The sequence below is a fragment of the Juglans regia genome, chromosome 14 (assembly GCF_001411555.2).
Source record: "Juglans regia cultivar Chandler chromosome 14, Walnut 2.0, whole genome shotgun sequence".
Taxonomy (NCBI): Eukaryota; Viridiplantae; Streptophyta; class Magnoliopsida; order Fagales; family Juglandaceae; genus Juglans; species Juglans regia.
Window position 1 is genome coordinate 24,827,221 of NC_049914.1, and position 20,123 is coordinate 24,847,343.

At 37.5% G+C, this 20,123-nt stretch overlaps 1 protein-coding gene and 1 pseudogene across 1 annotated transcript; both read left to right on the plus strand.

Moving 5' to 3' along the window:
- Positions 1 to 600: 600 nt before the first annotated feature.
- Positions 601 to 12,462, plus strand: LOC108994659 (NAD(H) kinase 1-like). Its single transcript, XM_035685615.1, has 6 exons — positions 601 to 1,478; positions 1,588 to 1,742; positions 9,647 to 9,813; positions 10,178 to 10,291; positions 10,988 to 11,082; positions 12,294 to 12,462. The coding sequence occupies exons 1-6, from the start codon at positions 1,429 to 1,431 to the stop codon at positions 12,460 to 12,462; spliced, it is 750 nt and encodes a 249-aa protein (XP_035541508.1). The 5' UTR covers positions 601 to 1,428.
- Positions 12,463 to 12,948: 486 nt separating this feature from the next.
- Positions 12,949 to 13,966, plus strand: LOC118344446 (annotated as a pseudogene).
- The last annotated feature ends 6,157 nt before the right edge of the window (positions 13,967 to 20,123 follow it).

The window sequence follows — 20,123 nt, forward strand, 5'->3', positions numbered from 1 at the left end:
ATTAACACACTGCAAATTTTATCATTTAGTACCCACTAGAATTTTTTTCTTAAAATTCTATTTGTTGGTGGGGAGAGAGAGAGAGAGGGGGAAGAGAGAGAAAAAATAATAAAATAAAATTTGAAGAATGAACCGCGCATCTTTAAATTCATAAAAATAATGTTCATAATTATGTAAAATTTTAGATGGACTATAATTAAATTCGTATTATATAAATATATAGAAGCACATGCATATGCATAATGGACTATATTTAAATTCATATTATACAAATATATAGAAGCACATGCACATGCATAATCGCCAGTACTCTAGAGCGCATTCGACAATCGACACGCAAAGTATCATCAGAAGTTCAGAACATTGGTAAGGTAAGGGGATCTTCAATCTCCAGGCAGAGGTAGAGGTGTTACAGTGTACAGTTCAGTAATACCTGACGATCAGTAAATTAATAACGGCTGAATCCGAACTTCCATGCTTCTGGTCCAAAAGAAGAACTTGAGTAGACCATTACACCCAAGCCCAAGGGGGGCCAAAGTCCAACAAACCTGACTGACTTCTTGAGTTTTGCTTTGGGTGGTTGGATGCTTTGACCTGTACGCACCATGTTATAAAAGCTTGCTGTAGTTGTCTTCTCCACAAACACCTATACACCTTGACCTTGACTGCGCCACGCGGTTGCTTGTGGGTCCGAACCTTCAATATCCTTTTGTCTTTCTCCAACCCCATTTCCCCCTTTAAATGGCTAATTTGCTCGAGATCACACAGTTCTCGTGAGGTCTGAAAGAAAGGGAATCTAATTTTCTCTTTAGGTGTTGGACACATTCGCCAGCCATGTCTCCCAGCAAGTTCGACTCCACTGTAACCAAAACTCTCTCTTTTTCTGTATATTATCTGTGCTTCTTCTTTTGGATTCTCAGATGTTGATTGTGTCTATTCTTCTATGGTGTGTACTAAAGCTTGGATTTATTGTGTTCTTGGCATTTAGATTTTTTCAGTACTTGTTGAACATGGAGCTCCTCTGACTGTGGGTTGCTGGGTTGGTAGTATATTCCTTGCCTCTTTGTGATAATGAAGCAGTGGGAAAAAAGTTTGATGGTCAAAAGTGCGTTCAGTTTGTGCAAGCTGTAATTTTTAAGATTTTGTGTTGCCTAGTTTTTGAATGTGGGATGGATTCAGTTTGTGGAAGTACGGATTTCGTGTGTTGAATTCCGGGTTGAGGGTGAAATATACTTTAGGATCGATAGTTCACACAATTTTGGTGGTTGTTGGTTTTTTTTTTTTTTCGCACAAATATTTTGAAAAATCGCGTTATCTTAATTTGTATCTTGATATATAATTTATCCGATGAGAATTCTAAAAATACAAAGAGAAGGATTGGATTGACTTACATCAGAAGCACTGTTCAGTCTTAACAGTGACAACTTCATGCAAAATTTGTTGAAAGGCGGATCACGTCCTTATCCAGAAGCACTAGGGTAATTAATATTTATGCCTGTACACAGTGGAAGCTCTCTGCTAGTGCAGGGGGTTCAAATCTGCCTGTTGATGATGTGGCTTGCATGCAACCCTGTTGGACCTGTACAGGAGTAATTTTGTGTGGCAATCGTTTAAGATAGCAACAATCAAAATAATCAGGCAGATTATTGCTGAAGGAAAGGCTTCTGCTCAAGCTGAGGCAGCTGAATGGAAGCGTAAATATGAACTGGAGAGAGCACGAAATCTGCAAATGGAGTGCAAAGGTTTTCTAATGTTGAGCAATAGCAGCATTTAATTACATATTCTTGTGTTGTTTTTAATATGTAAAGAAAATGTCTTTAAAATTACGAATTGCTAGTCATACTCAAATTAAAGAAGAAGCCTTTGTCCTAAATTATCTGGAGATGGCTACTGCAGTCCTTATCCATGATTTAGTGCTATTCAAGGCCAGGCCGTTCTTTTGTTCAATTTTCCATCCTTTTTTTCTATAAGTGAAGTTTTTTTTTTTTGTTCACATTTCCATCTTGCCACTACTGTTCCACAGAAAATTCATTATAAACTATTTCCTTTGCTTGTAGATAGTTCATGAATACTGTATCACTTCTCTACAGTATCATAGATGTCAGTCATCAATGTACCGTCAGCATGGTTGGCTCCATTTAATAATTCATGCCACCTTTATCTTATTGGAATTACATCTATCACTTATCCTATCCTTTATTTTTTTTTTATAGAAGAGCCGAAGTCACCTGTCCATGAGTGACCCCTTCTCAAATTTTATTAATAACCCTCACTTGTGGCGGAGGAATACCGTGGTTACAGACCGACACCTAGTATTACAAACAATACTACCAGATGTCAAAATTATAAACAAAATTACAAACCTACTAAAACGGACAACCATTCTGCAAGAACACGACACTAACGACAACGCAATGAAGGCAATCCCAAAATATCCAAACGGATTAAACCACGAAGCACCCTAGGCACCTCCCTAACAAATCTCCACTCAGAATTAAGACCCGACGCACCACTCCGAGCCAACCAATCCGCAACTTTATTTCCCTCTCTATAAACAAGACGAACAACACACACCATAGAATCCATGAGAGCCAACGTATCTTCCCAAAAATCTTCTAAATACCACACACCACACCTTCTCCTATTCCACCACGAAATCACCACTTGCAAATCTAATTCAATTTCCACAAAATTAATCCCCAAATCCTTACAGGCTTTGAGTCCCTGAAGAACAGCTAACAACTCCGCTCTATTACTTGTTCCGATACCAATATAAGAATTAAAAGCATAAACCATAAGACCACGATCATTCCTAATGATACCGCCCACCCCTGAACAACCTGGATTACCAAGACTACTCCCATCTGTATTCAATTTAAACCACCCATGAGCTGGCTTTTGCCAAGCCACTAGCTTTAAATGCTTTCTAATAGGAACCAAAACAGGAATATTCAATGACTGTAATACCTGTGAATCATGTCTGGAACAATTACTAACCTTTTTCATATCTCGAACTACTACTCCCATCCATCTACTAATAGAAAGCCGAACCGAAAAAATAGATTGGAACCTTCCCTCCATACGAGCAGCACAACGTCTAATCCAAAGATGCCAAGTAATAATAGACGGTAAAATCCCCACTATTATTCCCAGTTGAGAATCAGAAGATGCCCTTCGAAACCAAATTTGTACCGTCTCCCTCCAAGTACGACCAATAGGAATACCAAAAATAGATCCATAAAAATGCCATAAGGTCAATGCAAATTCACCTGTAAGTAACACATGATCTTGATCTTCATAATTACCTTCATCACAACAATCACAGCGAGAAACTATCTGGATCCCAATGCGCCGAAGACGATCATCAACACTTAATGCCATGAACCACACCTTCCACATTAAAACCGAAACTTTAAGTGGAAGTAACTTATGCCACACCCAAGGATGCCACTCCATACTAGATCCTTGAACTCGAATGTAATCCCAAGCGGATTTGGTCGAAAAATTCCCACTGTCATTCTTCATCCAGATCAATACATCAGATCCTCCCTTACACCCAGCCAAAGCCTCAACAATATTCTCCACATTATCCTGACCAACCAACGTACTCAAAAACTTCACATCCCAACTATTGGACAACTTGCACTCTTTAACTTTCAACATCGGATTACCCACTATCTGGAACTCATCAATTAGAGGACCCTCATCTCTCCATTTGTCATACCAAAATAAAATATTACCATCTCTAACTCTCCACTTAGCATTATTAAAAACACTCGGAATACTTTTGACAATCATTTTCCAAAACCTCGTACATTTTCTCATATCAATAAGACACCAACTCGAATTTTCCACATATTTTCCCTTAAAGAAACTAGCTCACAGAGATTCTCCTTTCAAAAGATTCCATGCAAACCTCATGTGCAAAGCTCTTTGAATATCTCCCAAATTCCACAAACCAAGACCACCCTCCTCTATTGGCTTACAAATACTCTCTCATGCCACCCACTTTTTTTTCCTTTTACCATTAATCTCTTCCCAAAAAAATGTGCTCAACATTCGGTTTAATTCTTTAATAATAGATTGAGGAACCTGTAATACTGCAAATATATATAAAGCCATACTAGACAGTACATGACGAAGTAAAATTAAACGCCCACCCGCTGATAATAATTTCATTTTCCAACCACTGATTTTATTCCAGACTTTATTAATCATCTCCTCTAGATGCTCATGCTTAAGACGCCCTAATACAATCGGAACCCCAAGATATTTAAAAGGAAACAAGACTTCAGAGAACCCTGTCAGCCTTTTAAGAGCTCTCTTTCTTACTAACGAAATTTTAGGAGAATAAAATATAGCCGTCTTTTCTTTACTAAGTTGCTGACCTGACCAATTTTCATATTTTTCAAAAACCAACAACAGTTCCTTAACCGATTTCTTTCCCCCATTCAGAAAAATAACAATATCATCAGCGTACATAAGGTGAGAAATATGAGGAGTACCTCTAGCTTGGAAAAATTTTCCAATCTTATTCCCATCAAAGCTTTGTTTCAAAAGTCTAGAAAGCACTTCTTGAAGAATAATAAAAAGGTAAGGCGAAAGGGGATCCCCTTGGCGCAAACCCCGCCTCCCTTGAAAGAAACCTTTCGTCGTACCATTAAGCATCACAGAATACCACACATTCGAAATACAAGCACGAATAAGATCACAAAAGGAAGAAGGAAAGCCAAAACACCTCAATACCTCAATCAAAAAATGCCACTCCACCCGATCATATGCTTTAGCCATATCAACTTTAATCATTATATTACCACCATGTGTCATCCTCTTTAGAGAGTGAACCATTTCCTGGGTAAGACTGATATTCTCAAAAATACTCCGCCCAGGTATAAACGCTCCTTGCTCTAGAGAAATCATTTTGGGAAGAAAACCTGTCATACGATTCACAATAATTTTCGAACAAATTTTATAGAAAACTGAACAAAGGCTAATTGGCCTAAATTTATCAAACCCCGAAGGCACATCTACCTTCTGGATAAGCACAATAAAAGAAGCCGAATAAAATCTCGGAAGGCGTTTTGATAGAAAAAATTCAGAAATAGCTTCTAAAACGTCAACTTTAACCACCTCCCAGCAACTCATAAAAAAACCCACGCCAAAACCATCTGGACCCAGGGAACTATTAATAGGAATAGTTGATAGAGCCTCTTTCACTTCAACCAACGAAGGGATCCCACAAAGCCGGACATAATCCTCGTCATTAATAACCGACGAAATTAAATTAGTTAAATCAGGCACCTCCCTAACCGGATTAGATCTTTGAAGAAACTCAGAAAAATAATCAACAGCACCAAGATGAATTTCTTCCGGAGAATTAAACTCCATCCCATTCGAAGTTCTCAACTTATGAATTTTCCTATGCCTTTTATTAGATAACCAAACATGAAAGAATTTTGTGTTCCTATCACCATCCATTCTCCACTTAATTTTAGCCATCTGCGCCAATCTAATATCCTCCCTAAGCCTCCAAGAAGACAACTCATTAGAACACCTCACGAACTCCCTTTCAATATCATCATCCCAATCTCTCTGCAACAAATTTTCCAGACTCTCAACCGTATCTTCAAGAATAGCGATCTGATGATTAGTTCTCCCAAATACACTCTTGTTCCATACACGCAATGCCACCTTAAGCTTTTTAAGTTTGCTAGCTAATTTAAAAAGCCCCGAACCTATGACCGATTCAGACCAAACATTTTGAACAAAATTCATAAAATCCGGATGCTCAACCCACATTTGCTGAAATCGAAATGGAGGGGGACCATAAGAGAAAGGATCACTTAAAAATTCTATAAACATAGGACAATGGTCCGACGTTGTCCTAGGAAGATACAAACAATGAGCAGTCGGGAAAAGAGACAGAAAATTTGCATCAAGTAAAACTCGATCCAACTTTGCCCAAGCTCTAGATAAACCTTGCTGACCATTACACCATGTAAACTTACCTCCTTGTGAATTCATTTCCATCAGCCCACCCTGATGAATCCATCTATTAAACTCATCAATTGCAACTCTATTCCGCGGACGCCCACCACACCTTTCTATATCCGACCGAATTACATTGAAATCACCAGCAAACAAGCACGGCTCCACACCCATTCTATCCGAACTCAACTCCTCCCAAAGCAGCTGTCTCTCAAGCCTATTACACTTTGCATAAATAAAATTACCCAAGAAATGACAATCTCCTTCGGTAATACGTAATGACACAAACTGCGAACTCATGCGGACCACCTGCACATCCACTTCATTTTTCTAAAACACCCAGATTTTACCACCATCATTCTCATTTGATATCACCTCATCAAACTTCAATAACCGCATGAAACTATGGATTTTATCCACACTCTGAAAAGGTTCCAGCAACACTACCAACTTTGGCTTATATTTAGACAGCAGTTTTTGTAAACGTCTCTTAGAAGTACCTAAACCTCTTACATTCCAAACTAATATTGAACCAATCATTGAATAAACTTTTCTGTTCTAGTGATCACCCGCCTGGAACTCCGGATCTTCTCAAACTGCCGCTTTTGATATTTTCGCTTAACAATTTCATCTTCTGCAGCCGAGTGATATTCCTTCTCCTACAAAAAAACTTCCGCACATTTCTCAGGTTCCGGATCAGACATCGAACCATCTTCCAGAAATACCTCTTCCTCAGGACCATCATTAACCTCTTTTTCTGCAGAACTATGAATTACTTCCCCCTCCCTCATGTCTGTTTCCAACTCTGTTTCCCTTAATCGGTTCGAGCAATCCAATTTTCCTTCAATACTTCTTGGGTTCATCTCTTCCGCAAGTTCCGGAATCTCAAGATTATCCTCTTGATCCTTTGCCGGTTCCAACTCCTCATGATCAAGATTGTCCTCTTGATCAACTAACACCCGATTCTCCTCAGTTGCTTTTTTTGTCTCAACTTCTGTATCTTCAATAACTGGATTATTAATCTTGTCCGTCGGCTCCTCCACAATCGGTTCTTGTTGCCGAACCCACACATTACTTCCTGCACTCTTTTTCCCAGCACGGCAAGTCTTTAAGTTATGCCCCTGTATTTGACATTTAGAACAGAACGCTGGCAACGTTTCATAAATAATTTCTTGCTTTCTGCTAGTTCCCAAACCAGGCATTCCAATCCAAAAAGAAGGTAACGGTTTCTTAGCAACATCCATTTCGACATAGATACGAGCACCATCAGTCCGAGTAACACAACGAGTAGAGTTATCACTTCTAATAAATCTACCAATAGGGGCTGTAAGAATTTTAAGGAAGGATTCATGATAGTAGTTAGGAGGCAAACCTGGAAGTACAATCCACACCGGAACAATCGAGGGTTCTTCTTCTTCTTTAAATTCTGGAGTCCAGTGGAATGGACGGTAAGGAACCCCATCTATATCATTGACTTCACGAGACAGAGCCTTATTGCAATCTTCTTCCGAAACCATTCTGATAAAAACATTCCGAGGATGCCTCATATTGGAGACGACTGGAATTCCATCAAGATTCCATCGCTTATGAATGAAGGCCCGAATGGCATCCAAGGATGGTCGGTTTCTCAAAAACTTCAACACAATCGAGTACCGAAAAGGCTCGGCAGATCGTTGGACTTCCTCCTTAGAAAACTGGAAAAAAATTTCTCCATCCTTAGATTTCGGCAGACGAAAGGCCACAGACATTTCTGGAAGAGGCTGAGGAACAACCGATACTAGATCCACGAAGGGACGCCGACCTCCGTTGATAGCAGCAGCAGCCATTACTTGCGTCAAGCGTAGCAAGAAAAAACTTTCAAGAAGAAAGCCATTCTTGGAGCGTTCTTGGAGCGTCGATGTTCATTGCAAAATTCATGCTTCCTTGTAAAAGCCTCAGCCTCTCATCTTAGGATATACCACTTATCCTATCCTTTATTTTTTGTGTATTCATCTTCCTTGTAATGGGCATTATGTGTCTTCAGGTTTGAAAATTTTGGCACCATATAATTTTCAAGCCTTACACTCGCTGTATTAAACAGATACGTTTCAAAATTGCTTAACTTAGTACTCATCCAATGAAAGAAAATTCTTGATCATCCTGTTAATTTAACTCGTTTTTATTTTTATTGTTGTCATCATTGATCTAAGATGACAAAGGGAAATCTTTGGTCTTCAAATTTCTTTACTATCTATTTTATTATTATGAAATCTTTTCTGGTTGCATATTGCCTTAACCTGCTAATGTTCCCTTTTAATTCAAAATCATCTCTCTATGCTTTTAGCTTTACCATTTATCTTCACCGTAGACCGATGAACTAGTGCCACATTGGCAACAGACAGATTCACTTTGGACATTCTAATTCCTGTAACATGCTTAATTAACTCCATTGTAATATATGTCAAATAGAAAGGCTTGGGGGGGGGGTGAGAACTAGTATAGTAGTATTATAATAGGCTGCTTATATATAATACTAATGTTTATAATTCAAGCAAACAAAATATGTTATTCATATATCTATCAATTTAGGGATATATGGCGCACTCCACAAAGCACAAGCGGAACCAACTCGAATTTTTCACTCCACAAAGCATTAGCGATCTTGCAATGGGATAAAAGATAATTAAAGAACTTCCCACCCCAGTTCAAGAAAAATTTTGAGAGAACTCGAAGGAAAATGAAAACTTTGACATCATATTTGTTGATATAATATGGTTAATTTTCTTTTCATCTCTGAAATGTTGCTTTCTGGTCTGTTTATGCTGCATATATTTTTCTTATTTTTGCCTTCTTTTTATGTAATCGAATTATCCAAACTAATGCAATTGTTATAAATGTACTTGCAAGCCTTAATGGGACAGAAGAAAGTAAATACATTTCTGATTTAGAACCGTAAATTAGACTATTCCATTTAGACTCACTTATAGACAATAAACTTTGCCCCTTGGACTCAATAAAATCATCCCAAACATAATGTCCATATATAGCTTATTTTTCCATCCCTTTCTCCGACTCAGGCTATCATCTTTAATGCACCAGACATCATTCCAGTTCCAAATTTCTTTCCTTGTATCGTATTAAGTTTTGGCTTTCCATTTATTCTTCCTATGTAATTTAGGCTATCATATGCCTATATGTATCTTTATCATATCCGAGTTATATCTTCCAAATGTTTCTTGTTTTGCCAAATGATCTTTCTTATCCAGAGTTGTTGAGGAGAGTTTTTTTTTCTCCTTTTTCCCACACATTATTATCCTTCATTAAGATTTTCTGGAAATGCTCCTTTCTTGTTCTGTTTCATTTGGAGAACTTATCCTGCTTAGAGAAAGTTGAATTCTCTTTTGTGCTGAAGAGAATTTTTTAGGCCTTTGGCATCTTGATTCTTCTAATGTACCTAAACAATTAGTGAAAACTTGGATGTATACCTCCAATGTACTTGGGCTATGCTTATCTTTATCAATACAATTACTTCTTACTTATAAAAAAAAGTAGAATTTTCCCTCTCTTTCTCTGTGTCTAGTTCACTGGATACTTTTTGATGTACTGATTTTTTCATCACATTTTGGTTAAATTTATAACCTCTCTCCTTATTCAAGGAATTTTCTGGCTTGTGGTACAGAGCATGATAGTGATGTTGATGATGCAAGAATGGGGAACTTGGTCAACCAACCAGTGTGGTGCAGTGAAGCAAATGAGCAATTTGAAAAGTGCTGCAGGAATGGACTTTGCTCGCATGAAGTTCTTCGAGATGGGGAAACTGATTTTGATTCTAAGATGGTAAAAAAGGTAGTTTCTCAGTACTCCCCCAGCTAATGAGTCCTGGCTTTTTATAATATACCGTTTGTTTTGGAATGCATAATTTTATTCTGATATCAGTTAGTCCAGTTATTATTTATTACTATTTCTCAATGTGCCTTAAGCTCTGTGGACTCTCTGGAGAATGTTTAACCTAATATACTTTTTCATGGTGGTAATAATATTTATGTTTTTGTTCTTATTTATTAGAGTTAATTTGGTTATTCATTTTCTCTCCCTTATTCCATGGTCATATAAATGTAAAAATGATTTTATTGTAATCAACAATATTGCAGCACAACTAACGCCTCCAATCTCAGTATTGAACTATAATATAATTATGTTTCTGAGACAGGCTTCATTTAAACTTTCATGGTGCTGCAAAGGCCAACAAAGTGATCAGTACAAACATGACATTGTCCCTTTTGAAAGAGGGAATATAACAATTGCAGAACGAAGCAGTAAGCAGGTACACAACTATTCTCTATGTAAGAGGCTGTGGTTCTCTATGTAAGAGGCTGTGGTTCTGCCACTAATTTGACATGTCAAAGCAGCGGCTTTTGCCACTGATGTATCTATTTGCTCACCTTTACACCCTTTTCTCAACTCTGCATGGCACTCTTTGAGTGACTGTTATAATAGTTCATAGAAGTGGGAATAGCGCGTGGCAGGGCTGGGTCTAAAGATCCCTTCCCTGTGAAGTTGAACCATGCCTATAACTGCTTTATTTCTGCTTGGGGATAACAAGGGGTTCCTGTCCCCACCATTAGGAAAAGTAAAGCCTCGACCCCACCCATTCTTATTATAGCATGAGTTTCATTATATACCTATTTTTGTATCAAGCAATTAGTAAATTTATAAAAATTGTACACTCAAGTTAACAATATTTTATAGATTGATTTGTCTTACCTTAAAAATATGGAGGATACTTACCTATAAAAAAAAATATGGAGGATACCTAGCGTGATATATGGGACTGATTTTTTTTTTTTTTTTTGGGGGGGGGGGGGGGTTGTAACACAATTTTTAGTCTGTCATCTATTGTCTGATCAAAGCCTCATGGGGTGTGTTGGCTTCCAGTAATTGGTATAAATGAACATACTAATATGAACAGAATTTTGGGGTCGTTCATCTTTTTCTAATTGAAACCTCATTTTTCTTTCAGATCTCTTTGAGGTGGGAATCACACCCACAAACCGTGCTTATTTTGACCAAACCGAATTCAATTTCTGTCCAAGTTCTATGTGCAGAAATGGTAAGGTGTGAATACAATACTATGATCTCATATATATTTTTTTCTAAGGGCTATTTTTTCTGCAATTTCTTTATGCAATATTTTTTTAATAGGTAAATGTAGTGGTAGAGCAATCAGATTTGAGCTTTGTAAAATGCCTGCAGGCATTATACTAGTTTAGGATTTGAGTTTATATTAAACGAGATACCCTTGAATTACTTGAAGTGCACTTGCGGAAAACTCATTGCCAAGGGCCCGTGCACCTCCAGGATTAGTCGGGACTTTGTTCTCGGACACCCGGTGCCATTAAAAAAGAAAAAAACCAGATACCCTCATCTCACAACTGCTACAAGTTCTGTTTTGTAACTGCTACTGTATGCGTTCTGCTCTTTAATCTCTAAAATTGTTACTAAAAAGGTAATTTAATGAACTTCGGGGAGACTTGTTGTACTATTCATATATTAAGAAAAAGAAGAGGAAAGAACTGGGTAAGATTCTACGCATTACATAAGCTCTTAAAGGGACTGACTGAAAATTAGATAGCAATGAGGATGTTGTGCCCCACTCTCTCTCCAGAAACATATTTAGACATGGTTATTTAAAAACTCCATATATTCTTTGGCAGCAATCACAACTCAGTGATGTTGTAGAATTTTTCTAAATGTGCTCCATGTTAATAAGCTAAATGTGTTTTTGGAACAAATGTCAATCAGATTGGCTTCCATCCATATAAACTTTCAGTTATGTAATTTCTTTTGTTAATCCTTTGTTGACCATTTGAATGCATCTAACTAGCATAAATTTGTGTTAGGAGCCTTAAATTCGAAAAGCTTGAGCTATCAGCAAGTGTATCAAACACAAACCCATGCACAAGCCTGCCCAGTAATTATGAATTGGTCCTTGTACGTGCAGAACAGAAGAAATCACCGAATGGGAGTTTCACGATTGTAACTAAAGACCTCTTAGTCAAACGAGCTAATGATGTGATTAACATCAAGCACACACTGAAAATAATTTAATGACGTGATCAACATCAAGCACACTGAAAATAATTTAACATATAACTGACATGCTGACCGGTGGGTTATGTCATCGGTCTTTCTGTTGCTATCTCTCTCTCTCTCTCTCTCTCTCGATAAGCTAAAAGACTTTATTGTATCATTTTGGTGTCTAATTTTAGATCTGCCTTTCTAAAAAACATCTCGATTCAAATTATATTATTTTTCTTCTTTCCCAGATGGTTGAGGGAACAGAAAAAATTGGACATATATGTTGAGCCACGTGTGCGAGTTGAACTTCTTACTTCAGTTTTGTACAAACATGGAAAGATGGTGAGCAGGGAACATTTCTTTGGACCAGCTGTTATAAAACATGGAACTTTGTTTATTCCTTGTTGCAATGTATAGAAAAACCTTGCATACCATAGATAATTAAAACCTTTTCGCACAGCTCTTCTGATTATTGTCATAATTGTCACATCTGTTGATGGTGTACCCAACTTTAAGCGCAATACAATACACACACACGCGCACACTGATTATTATCATACATACATAAATGCACCCATCCGCATGTTTGTATATCTGTGTAAGTTTATATGTTCTTATATATATATATATCTGTGAAAGTCAATGTTTAATATAGCTTATGTTCCAATAAAGGGGCCTAATAACAAGTTTTAGCCCCCAAATTAAGTGGATGGTTTATCCTATGCTTGTGGTTTTGACCACCACTGATAATTAAGTGGAAAATTTTCGTGGATATAAAAGTCAAATCTGTTTTGATAATTGTGCAACATATGAATGTCACTTGAAAATTATATAGTATCCAATTAATTTTCCTGTATGATATTATTTCCTTCTAGTTATAATTGCGTTTGCTGCATGGGATTTTTCTATAATCTTGTATTTAAAATCTCTAGGGGTGCTTAAGATTCATAGAAGTATACTTGTCAACTCTGAAGAGAATACTGCATTTTTTGGTTTTTCCTGATTTTCTTTACTTTTTGGTTTTCCAGATTTTACAATCATTGCAAGTAAGCTTTTCTAAATATGATCATTTTTTCATTAATTATCTCTAAGGTAATATGCATAATGCTTGTCTAATTCAGTGTAAGAGTGGGTTTATTCTTGGAAATGAAGTCAAACCCTGGAATCTGCATCAACTGAATTTCATGCTACACAATGATATCTATTTCTTTCAGATTCTTTTGCTTTCTGACTGTACTTGGCAATTATTATCAACTGATTTTTAGGCAGCATCCATGTTCAAAGGACCAGTTCCTCCCATCGTCCCATTTTCTTTAGGGTCTCTTGGCTTTATAACCCCTTTCCGTATCCTCCTCCTTGTTTAAAGGCGTTTGTTTCTCTAACAATTTGATAATTTAATGACACCACTTTATACAACCCACACCTTTTTATGACATCTTTCACATAATTGTTGGCTTTCTCCTATCTGACTGCAAGTTGGTCCTTAATATTCTTCAGACTCTGAAAATTACAGAGAATGCCTTGACTCTGTTTTTCGGGGTCCAATTAGTATCACATTACGACACCGTTTGCAGTGTCATGTTATTAGGGATGTGGCTAAAAATGAGAATGATAGTGAAGAACCAATACTTGTTTTGAAAGAGGTTACAATTGATCGTGGAATATCATGATCATACCTTACAAATTTGGAATGCTATTGTGACGACTCCCATTTGTCACTTCTGTCCAAGGGGATGGTTTAATTTTATCTACAACCTCTAGCAGTACTGCATATTCGTTGGCGGCTGGAGGATCAATGGGCCATCCATATTTGTTGCCTCCATATCTTACAATAAGATCAGTGTTATATAATTTAGGCATGCAATGTTACAAGGAAATTTATTTCTTTGGGTTTGTTTTATAGGGTAATTCATGCTTATTATCCAGAAAGATATTCGAGTTAGAATATCTTATAATTGAAGGCTACATTGAATTTGCCTTGAGTGTAGTTATTATGCTTTCACCGTAATAATTGTGATGTTCGAGATGCTTGAAACATACAGATATCTGGCAGCTGTTTAATTAGCATTGAAAGCATGTTAATTATGTGATAGTATGTGTACTTGCTCTGGGAAAATGTTTTACAATCCAAGCACAAATGCTCTAAATGTGATTTTTCATAAAGAAAATGATTGTACTAGCAACATGAAGCCAAACCCAAAAAGAAAAATGAATCTAACTAATACGAGGAGAGGGGAAAAAGCCAGCAGCGGTGTAATGGTTTTCGTTTATTTTTATGAATGACATTATTATATAATATCTCTTCAGTTGATATCTGTAGTATGACTGTAATATCCCGTATTTTTAGTGTATTTTTTTTAGTGAAGGATTATTTTAATTAATTTAAATATTATTTTTCTTGTTTTAAAATTTATTGAATTTTTCGTTGAATTTATTTTATAATTCTTAAGTTGTGAAATTTATTTTGATGTGCTTTCTTGATATTAATTAGTGCTTGCATTTAAATTGCTATTTGCTTTAATGAATAATTTTATTATTGGACTTTAATTATTTTATTTTATTAATTTTGAGTTGCAATGTTTTTTAATTGGTTCTTATTTATTTTTATTGTGCATTTTTTCTTTTGTTGGACTTTTCTATTTTTCGGACTGGGCCTGTTTAAGTGTCTTTTAGTTTCTTTTGGGTCCCAGCCCATTTATCGTACCTTACCCATGAGCCCATATACATGGAGTGGACCAGTAAGCCCAAGCCGTCGCAACTAGGAAGCAGTTTTCACTTCCATATCTCATGCACGTACGTGATCTTCCTACTAGGGTTTTCAGCAGCTGCTAGATATACCACTACTTTGATCACAGAAACCACCATCGTGCAGCCCCCACAGCTTCTACATCGTGGTTCTCCTTCCGTCAGCATACTCAGCACCATACCCCTAGCCCTCTCATCTCCGTCCTCCGCTCCCCACCATGCACTTCTGCAGTGCACCACCCACGGCCAGCAGAGGAAGATAATCACCACGGGTAGCACCACGTGAGACTCTGAGCACGCGGATCGCACAGTAAGAGACTCGCCCGCGCATGGCCAAAAGCCAACCTGCACCTTCACGGTTTTACCCAACCATCTCATGGAAAACGCAGCCTCCCAAGGAGGTCAAGTCGCTGCATGCTCCTCCTCAACGCTATCATACACCACCATCGTGACTCAGCCGTGAACCCACCAGTGTAGCCACCGATAGCCATCCCGCAAGCCTCTGTTCCTCACTCCCGAAACATAGGATGTGTTTCCTCCTACCTTGAGCCACTACAACCACTCCCCACCGAGAGCTCCTTCACGTTGCGGCCCCACAGAAATTGCCAGCGAAGACTTCTGTCCACCTCATGCCTCGCTGCCTCACGGTAATCTCCCTCTCTGTTTCTCTGTTGTGCATCTCTCACTCTCCATTCTCTCTTTCTCACTCATCTCTCTCTCTCTCTCTCTCTCTCTCTCTCTCTCTCCGTGCCCCGCTCGCCAGCATATCCACCCGCCGTGCCCAGCCGCTGTTTGCCGCTCGAAACTTCTCTCGGTAGGTCCTCCGTTACTCTCCAATTGCGCGACGTTGTCTTGTTTCTAGTATGATTTTAGTTGTTCCCATAAACTTCCATAGTTTTAAGAAATATTTTGATTGATAATTACAATATTGCCCCTTTATTGGATGGTTGTAGTTGGAATTTTTGTTTTTATTAAATCTGTTTTACGTGGTCTTTGTGGGATGTATAAGATGTTGTACAGAGAATATATAAGATTTTTAAATTGTACTAATTGTAGCATATTATTTTTACAGTTTATGTGAAATTTTATTTTGAACATTTTAATTATGATTCCCGGACTGATGCCAATTAAAAAAATTATTCTATTATATATAACGAACAGGAAAGAGAACTGAGGGTACAGCAGATGAACACCTTCCCTCTGCACATAACTTTTGAACATTGAGTTGCAGAAATTCTCTGTTGGCATTGACATTCTGATGTGCGTGCATTGCATGTACCTGGCTGCTAGTAATCTAAAACCAACATGTAATACGGTATAATCTCCTAGCTTGTCCCTTTTACTGATTTAGAAAGCCCATAAGAATATTAAGTTGGAAGTGTGTGTTTGACATGTAGAAGTGCAAAGAATAAATATATAAATAATAAAATAATAAAAAAGCGATAACGTGATTCACCATTACCCGGTTGACCACAATTTTCTAGTTTTGGCTTGATTACAGGATAGGGTTACTGTGTGAGCTTAAGATATAAGTTTATAAATGTTAGGTACGGAGGCTAAGGGGAGTGAAAAATTAGGGTTTTCCTAGAGTCATGCCTGCCCCAAACATTAAATGGTTCTCATGTTTTGGCGGAGTTATTTTGTTGGGTGCATTCTTAAGTTGAAAGTTACTCATTTAGATTTGCCCAGGTTTGTGTTTTGCAGAGAAATTCTGTAAGACGATCCTGTCTTTCATTAGCTAGGATTGGAAGTCATTCCATGAGATCATAAAGTTAAGTTTTAACATCCTATTCATGATTCATGATTCTTGATTCTTGATTCTTGATTCTTGATTCTTGAAGCATCTCAACAATTGCAGGTCCCTGGTATCCTATTCACACCAATATGTCCACATTCCTTGTCCTTCCGGCCTCTATCCTATTCACACCAATATGTCCACATTCCTTGTCCTTCCGGCCTCTGATATTACTCGAGCATGTGACGCAGCGGGTGCAAGTTCCTTTCAATAGCAGAAGCCATGCATGGGCATCATTCGGTGGTAAGGATAGGAAACAGCTAACCGCAGGAGATGCCTTGTGTGCAGCATGGCACCTTGGCCTGTGCCCACAGCGTCTGGTTGATTCCACAAGTGACTTCTTACACAGCATCCATAAGGACCTCCACTGGAATCTAAGAAAGACTCGGTCTTTTGATGGTCCTCGAGATTCATAATTTCCTTTCTCACCATTAGTTTATTACAGATGAAAGAAAGAAATTGTAGATGGTATTTACTTATTTTCTGAGACACACTGCCTAGTGTCATCGTAGAAGGGGCCTTGTGGGATATAACTTAATTTTTTTTGCTCCTTTTCTTATTGTTCTATTCCCCATATGAAGAGTGCATTTTTGCATAATATGGAATTAGAACAGCTGAATGTCAGCAGATGATGATGAAAAATAGAAGATTGACAATGTTTGTTATAAGATCAACGTTTTAATTGTCAAAGACAGACAAATTTGTAGGGTTACCTGTTTACTAAATGAATATCTCTGGCCTATTATTTCTCTGCCTTCTCACTTCATTTGCGTGATTTTTATACAATAATTTTTTGCTTAGTAATTTGTAAATTGTAGGAATTAAATTGGTAATTTTTATACAACCCACAATCAGATTAAACAGAATAAAAAATAGAACAATTTGTAAGGTGATCAACTCCCATTCAATGATTGTTCATACTTAATGAGGCAGAAATTTATCAACTTGAGCAACCTTTTCAGGATCTAAATGATAAAAAGGATAAAATACTTGAGCAACCTTTTGAGGATCTAAATGATAAATAGGATAAAATTAAGGGATTAATGAGATACTTGAGGAAACTAAAGAAAATACTCCGTACGTTACAAGTTGGGATAGAAAATGACATCGATTAATGTTTTCTATACCAATCTCATGCAACGCAAAGTGCTCAACATCTTGACCTGTTTTGTATGAAGTAAAAAGCATAAATCATGTGACATTTGCAGGTTTTTGGAAACTGGCTCAACTTCCCTTTATTTCCAAGAATGATAAAGCTTGCAAATCTTGGCCAAAGGTTCAACAGTCGAACAAAAGTGAACCTGTTGTTTTGTATTTCTCCAATTGAAATAAACTTTTCCAAGCAGCTGACATGTATGTATGGCTATGGCATGAAAATTTCAAGGACTTGTCCAGTTCTCCTTAAGATCCTGCAGCCTCCTATGCATAACTCCATTTAAAAAAGCTGAATGCATGCATGCTTGCCCTGAAGCACTTGATACTACACTTTCTCCCGAAATCCATAACATAACCTGAGAATAAGGTTCAAAAGTAAGCAAAATCACATTTATTTTCAATCTTGAAACAGAATCATTGACTTTTAAAAGTACTTGAAGCTTTCAAAACTGTTTCTAAACCTTCAATTGAAACCTATCTTTTATTAATTTGATTCTACCATATTTTCGCATCCATATCTTTCCACCATTTAGAATGTCTTCTCAAACTTCTCTTAACTTGAGCACCATTCAACAAACTCTCAGCCCTTTATCTCTTGGAACCCTATGCAAGTCTGGCTATTTCAGGTCTAGTGTTTTTTTTTTCTCTCTCTATACTTTCTTGTTTAGCCCTCTGAATTACCAACCTTCCGATCTCTTATCAACCATAAAGCAGAAATGTCCTTCCTCAACTCCCATTATCACCAATTCTCCTACCAACGCCAGCCACATTGTGTTTGGTATAGTTGGTTCCATGAACACATGTAAGTACAGGAAACCATACATTGAAGCTTGGTGGCGACAAAATCACCCGGAGATATCTTTTCCAAGACAGAGCACCCACACTGGAGTTCCAACCAAGGCCTTCAACTTCTCCTCCTTTTTGTATCAATGAAAACATCAATAAACTGAAAGTATACCCGAAAATTGTGAGGCCGGTTCAAGTTCGAATAGTACGCACAATACTGGAGACATTTAGACCGGGAGATGAAGATGTGAGACGGTATGTAATGGCAGAAGATGATACTGTCCTGTTTGTGGATAACTTAGTTAAGGTTCTAGCCAAGTACAACCATTCTAAATACTACTATATTGGGTCAAATTCAGAGTGTGTCTAACTTTATTTCTCGTTTGAAATGGCATTTGGTGGTGCCGGGTATGCTTTGAGTTACCCTTTAGTGCAAGCATTGGCAACCAAGTTAGACGATTGTGTTGTGAGATATCCTCAGATGTATGTCAGTGATTTATGTTACACTCTTGTTTGGCTGATTTAGGAGTTTCTTCAACTCGAGAGAAAAGGGTTTCATCAGGTAATTGCATAAAGCTTCTCTTCTTCAGTTTGCTACTATATGTGATTTTGCAAGCTTCTCTACTTCAGTTTGCTACTATATGTGATTTTGCATCAGTACTTGCTATTCTTTCAGACCAAAAGTCACGTGCATTTAAATCTTTTATCAGTCACACTTGTTGATGTGACACATTTTGATTGGTTTTGTGTATTAATTACTTAAATGACAACCACTTACGATATGCCAAAAAGTCATTGTAATTGGGGATGGTATATTTAAGATAAAATACGACATTTATCTTTTCGATACCATGGTAGAATTAGACCATTCTATACAGTTATATGACATACAAAAGCCATTCCAAATATGGCAATGAAACAAATACTCCTAAATATGGTTTTCCATTGCAAACTAAGCCTTGTGGATATTTGTGACGGCAGATTGATCTACACAATGACATATTAGGTCTTCTATCAGCTCATCTACAGTCTCCTTTCCTCTCCCTCCACCACATTGACACCATAAACCCAATCTTCCCCTTCATGAACCGTTCTGAATCAATAAACCACCACATGAAGGCTGCAAAAGTGGACCAATCACTTCTTCTTCAACAAACCATTTGCTACCACAGGCCAAGCAATTGGTCTTTCTCAATTTCATGGGTTTACTCGGATTACATATATGAAAACATACTCCCTTGAGGCATTTTATGGAGACCACTCGAGACATTGAGGCCATGGATGAGAAATGCTAGGCCACCATTGTACATGTTCAACACCCGATGGACCTCCAACAATCCCTGTGAAGCTCCTCATGTTTTTTTTTGTGATTCTATTGAATATTATACTCAACAGAACCAGATTGTTACAACCTATATAAGAACATCATTGCGTGGTTTGCCGGCTTGTTCATTCATGGGTAATCATTCTGCAGAAGTCGCAGTGCATTAGATTTGTTAACAAACTCTCAATTCCTCTATCCTATTTCTTCTTTCCTCAAAGTCGTTTATGCAAATAGAATTTTATAAGTTGAAGGTGAAGACGGTGAATGCGGCGA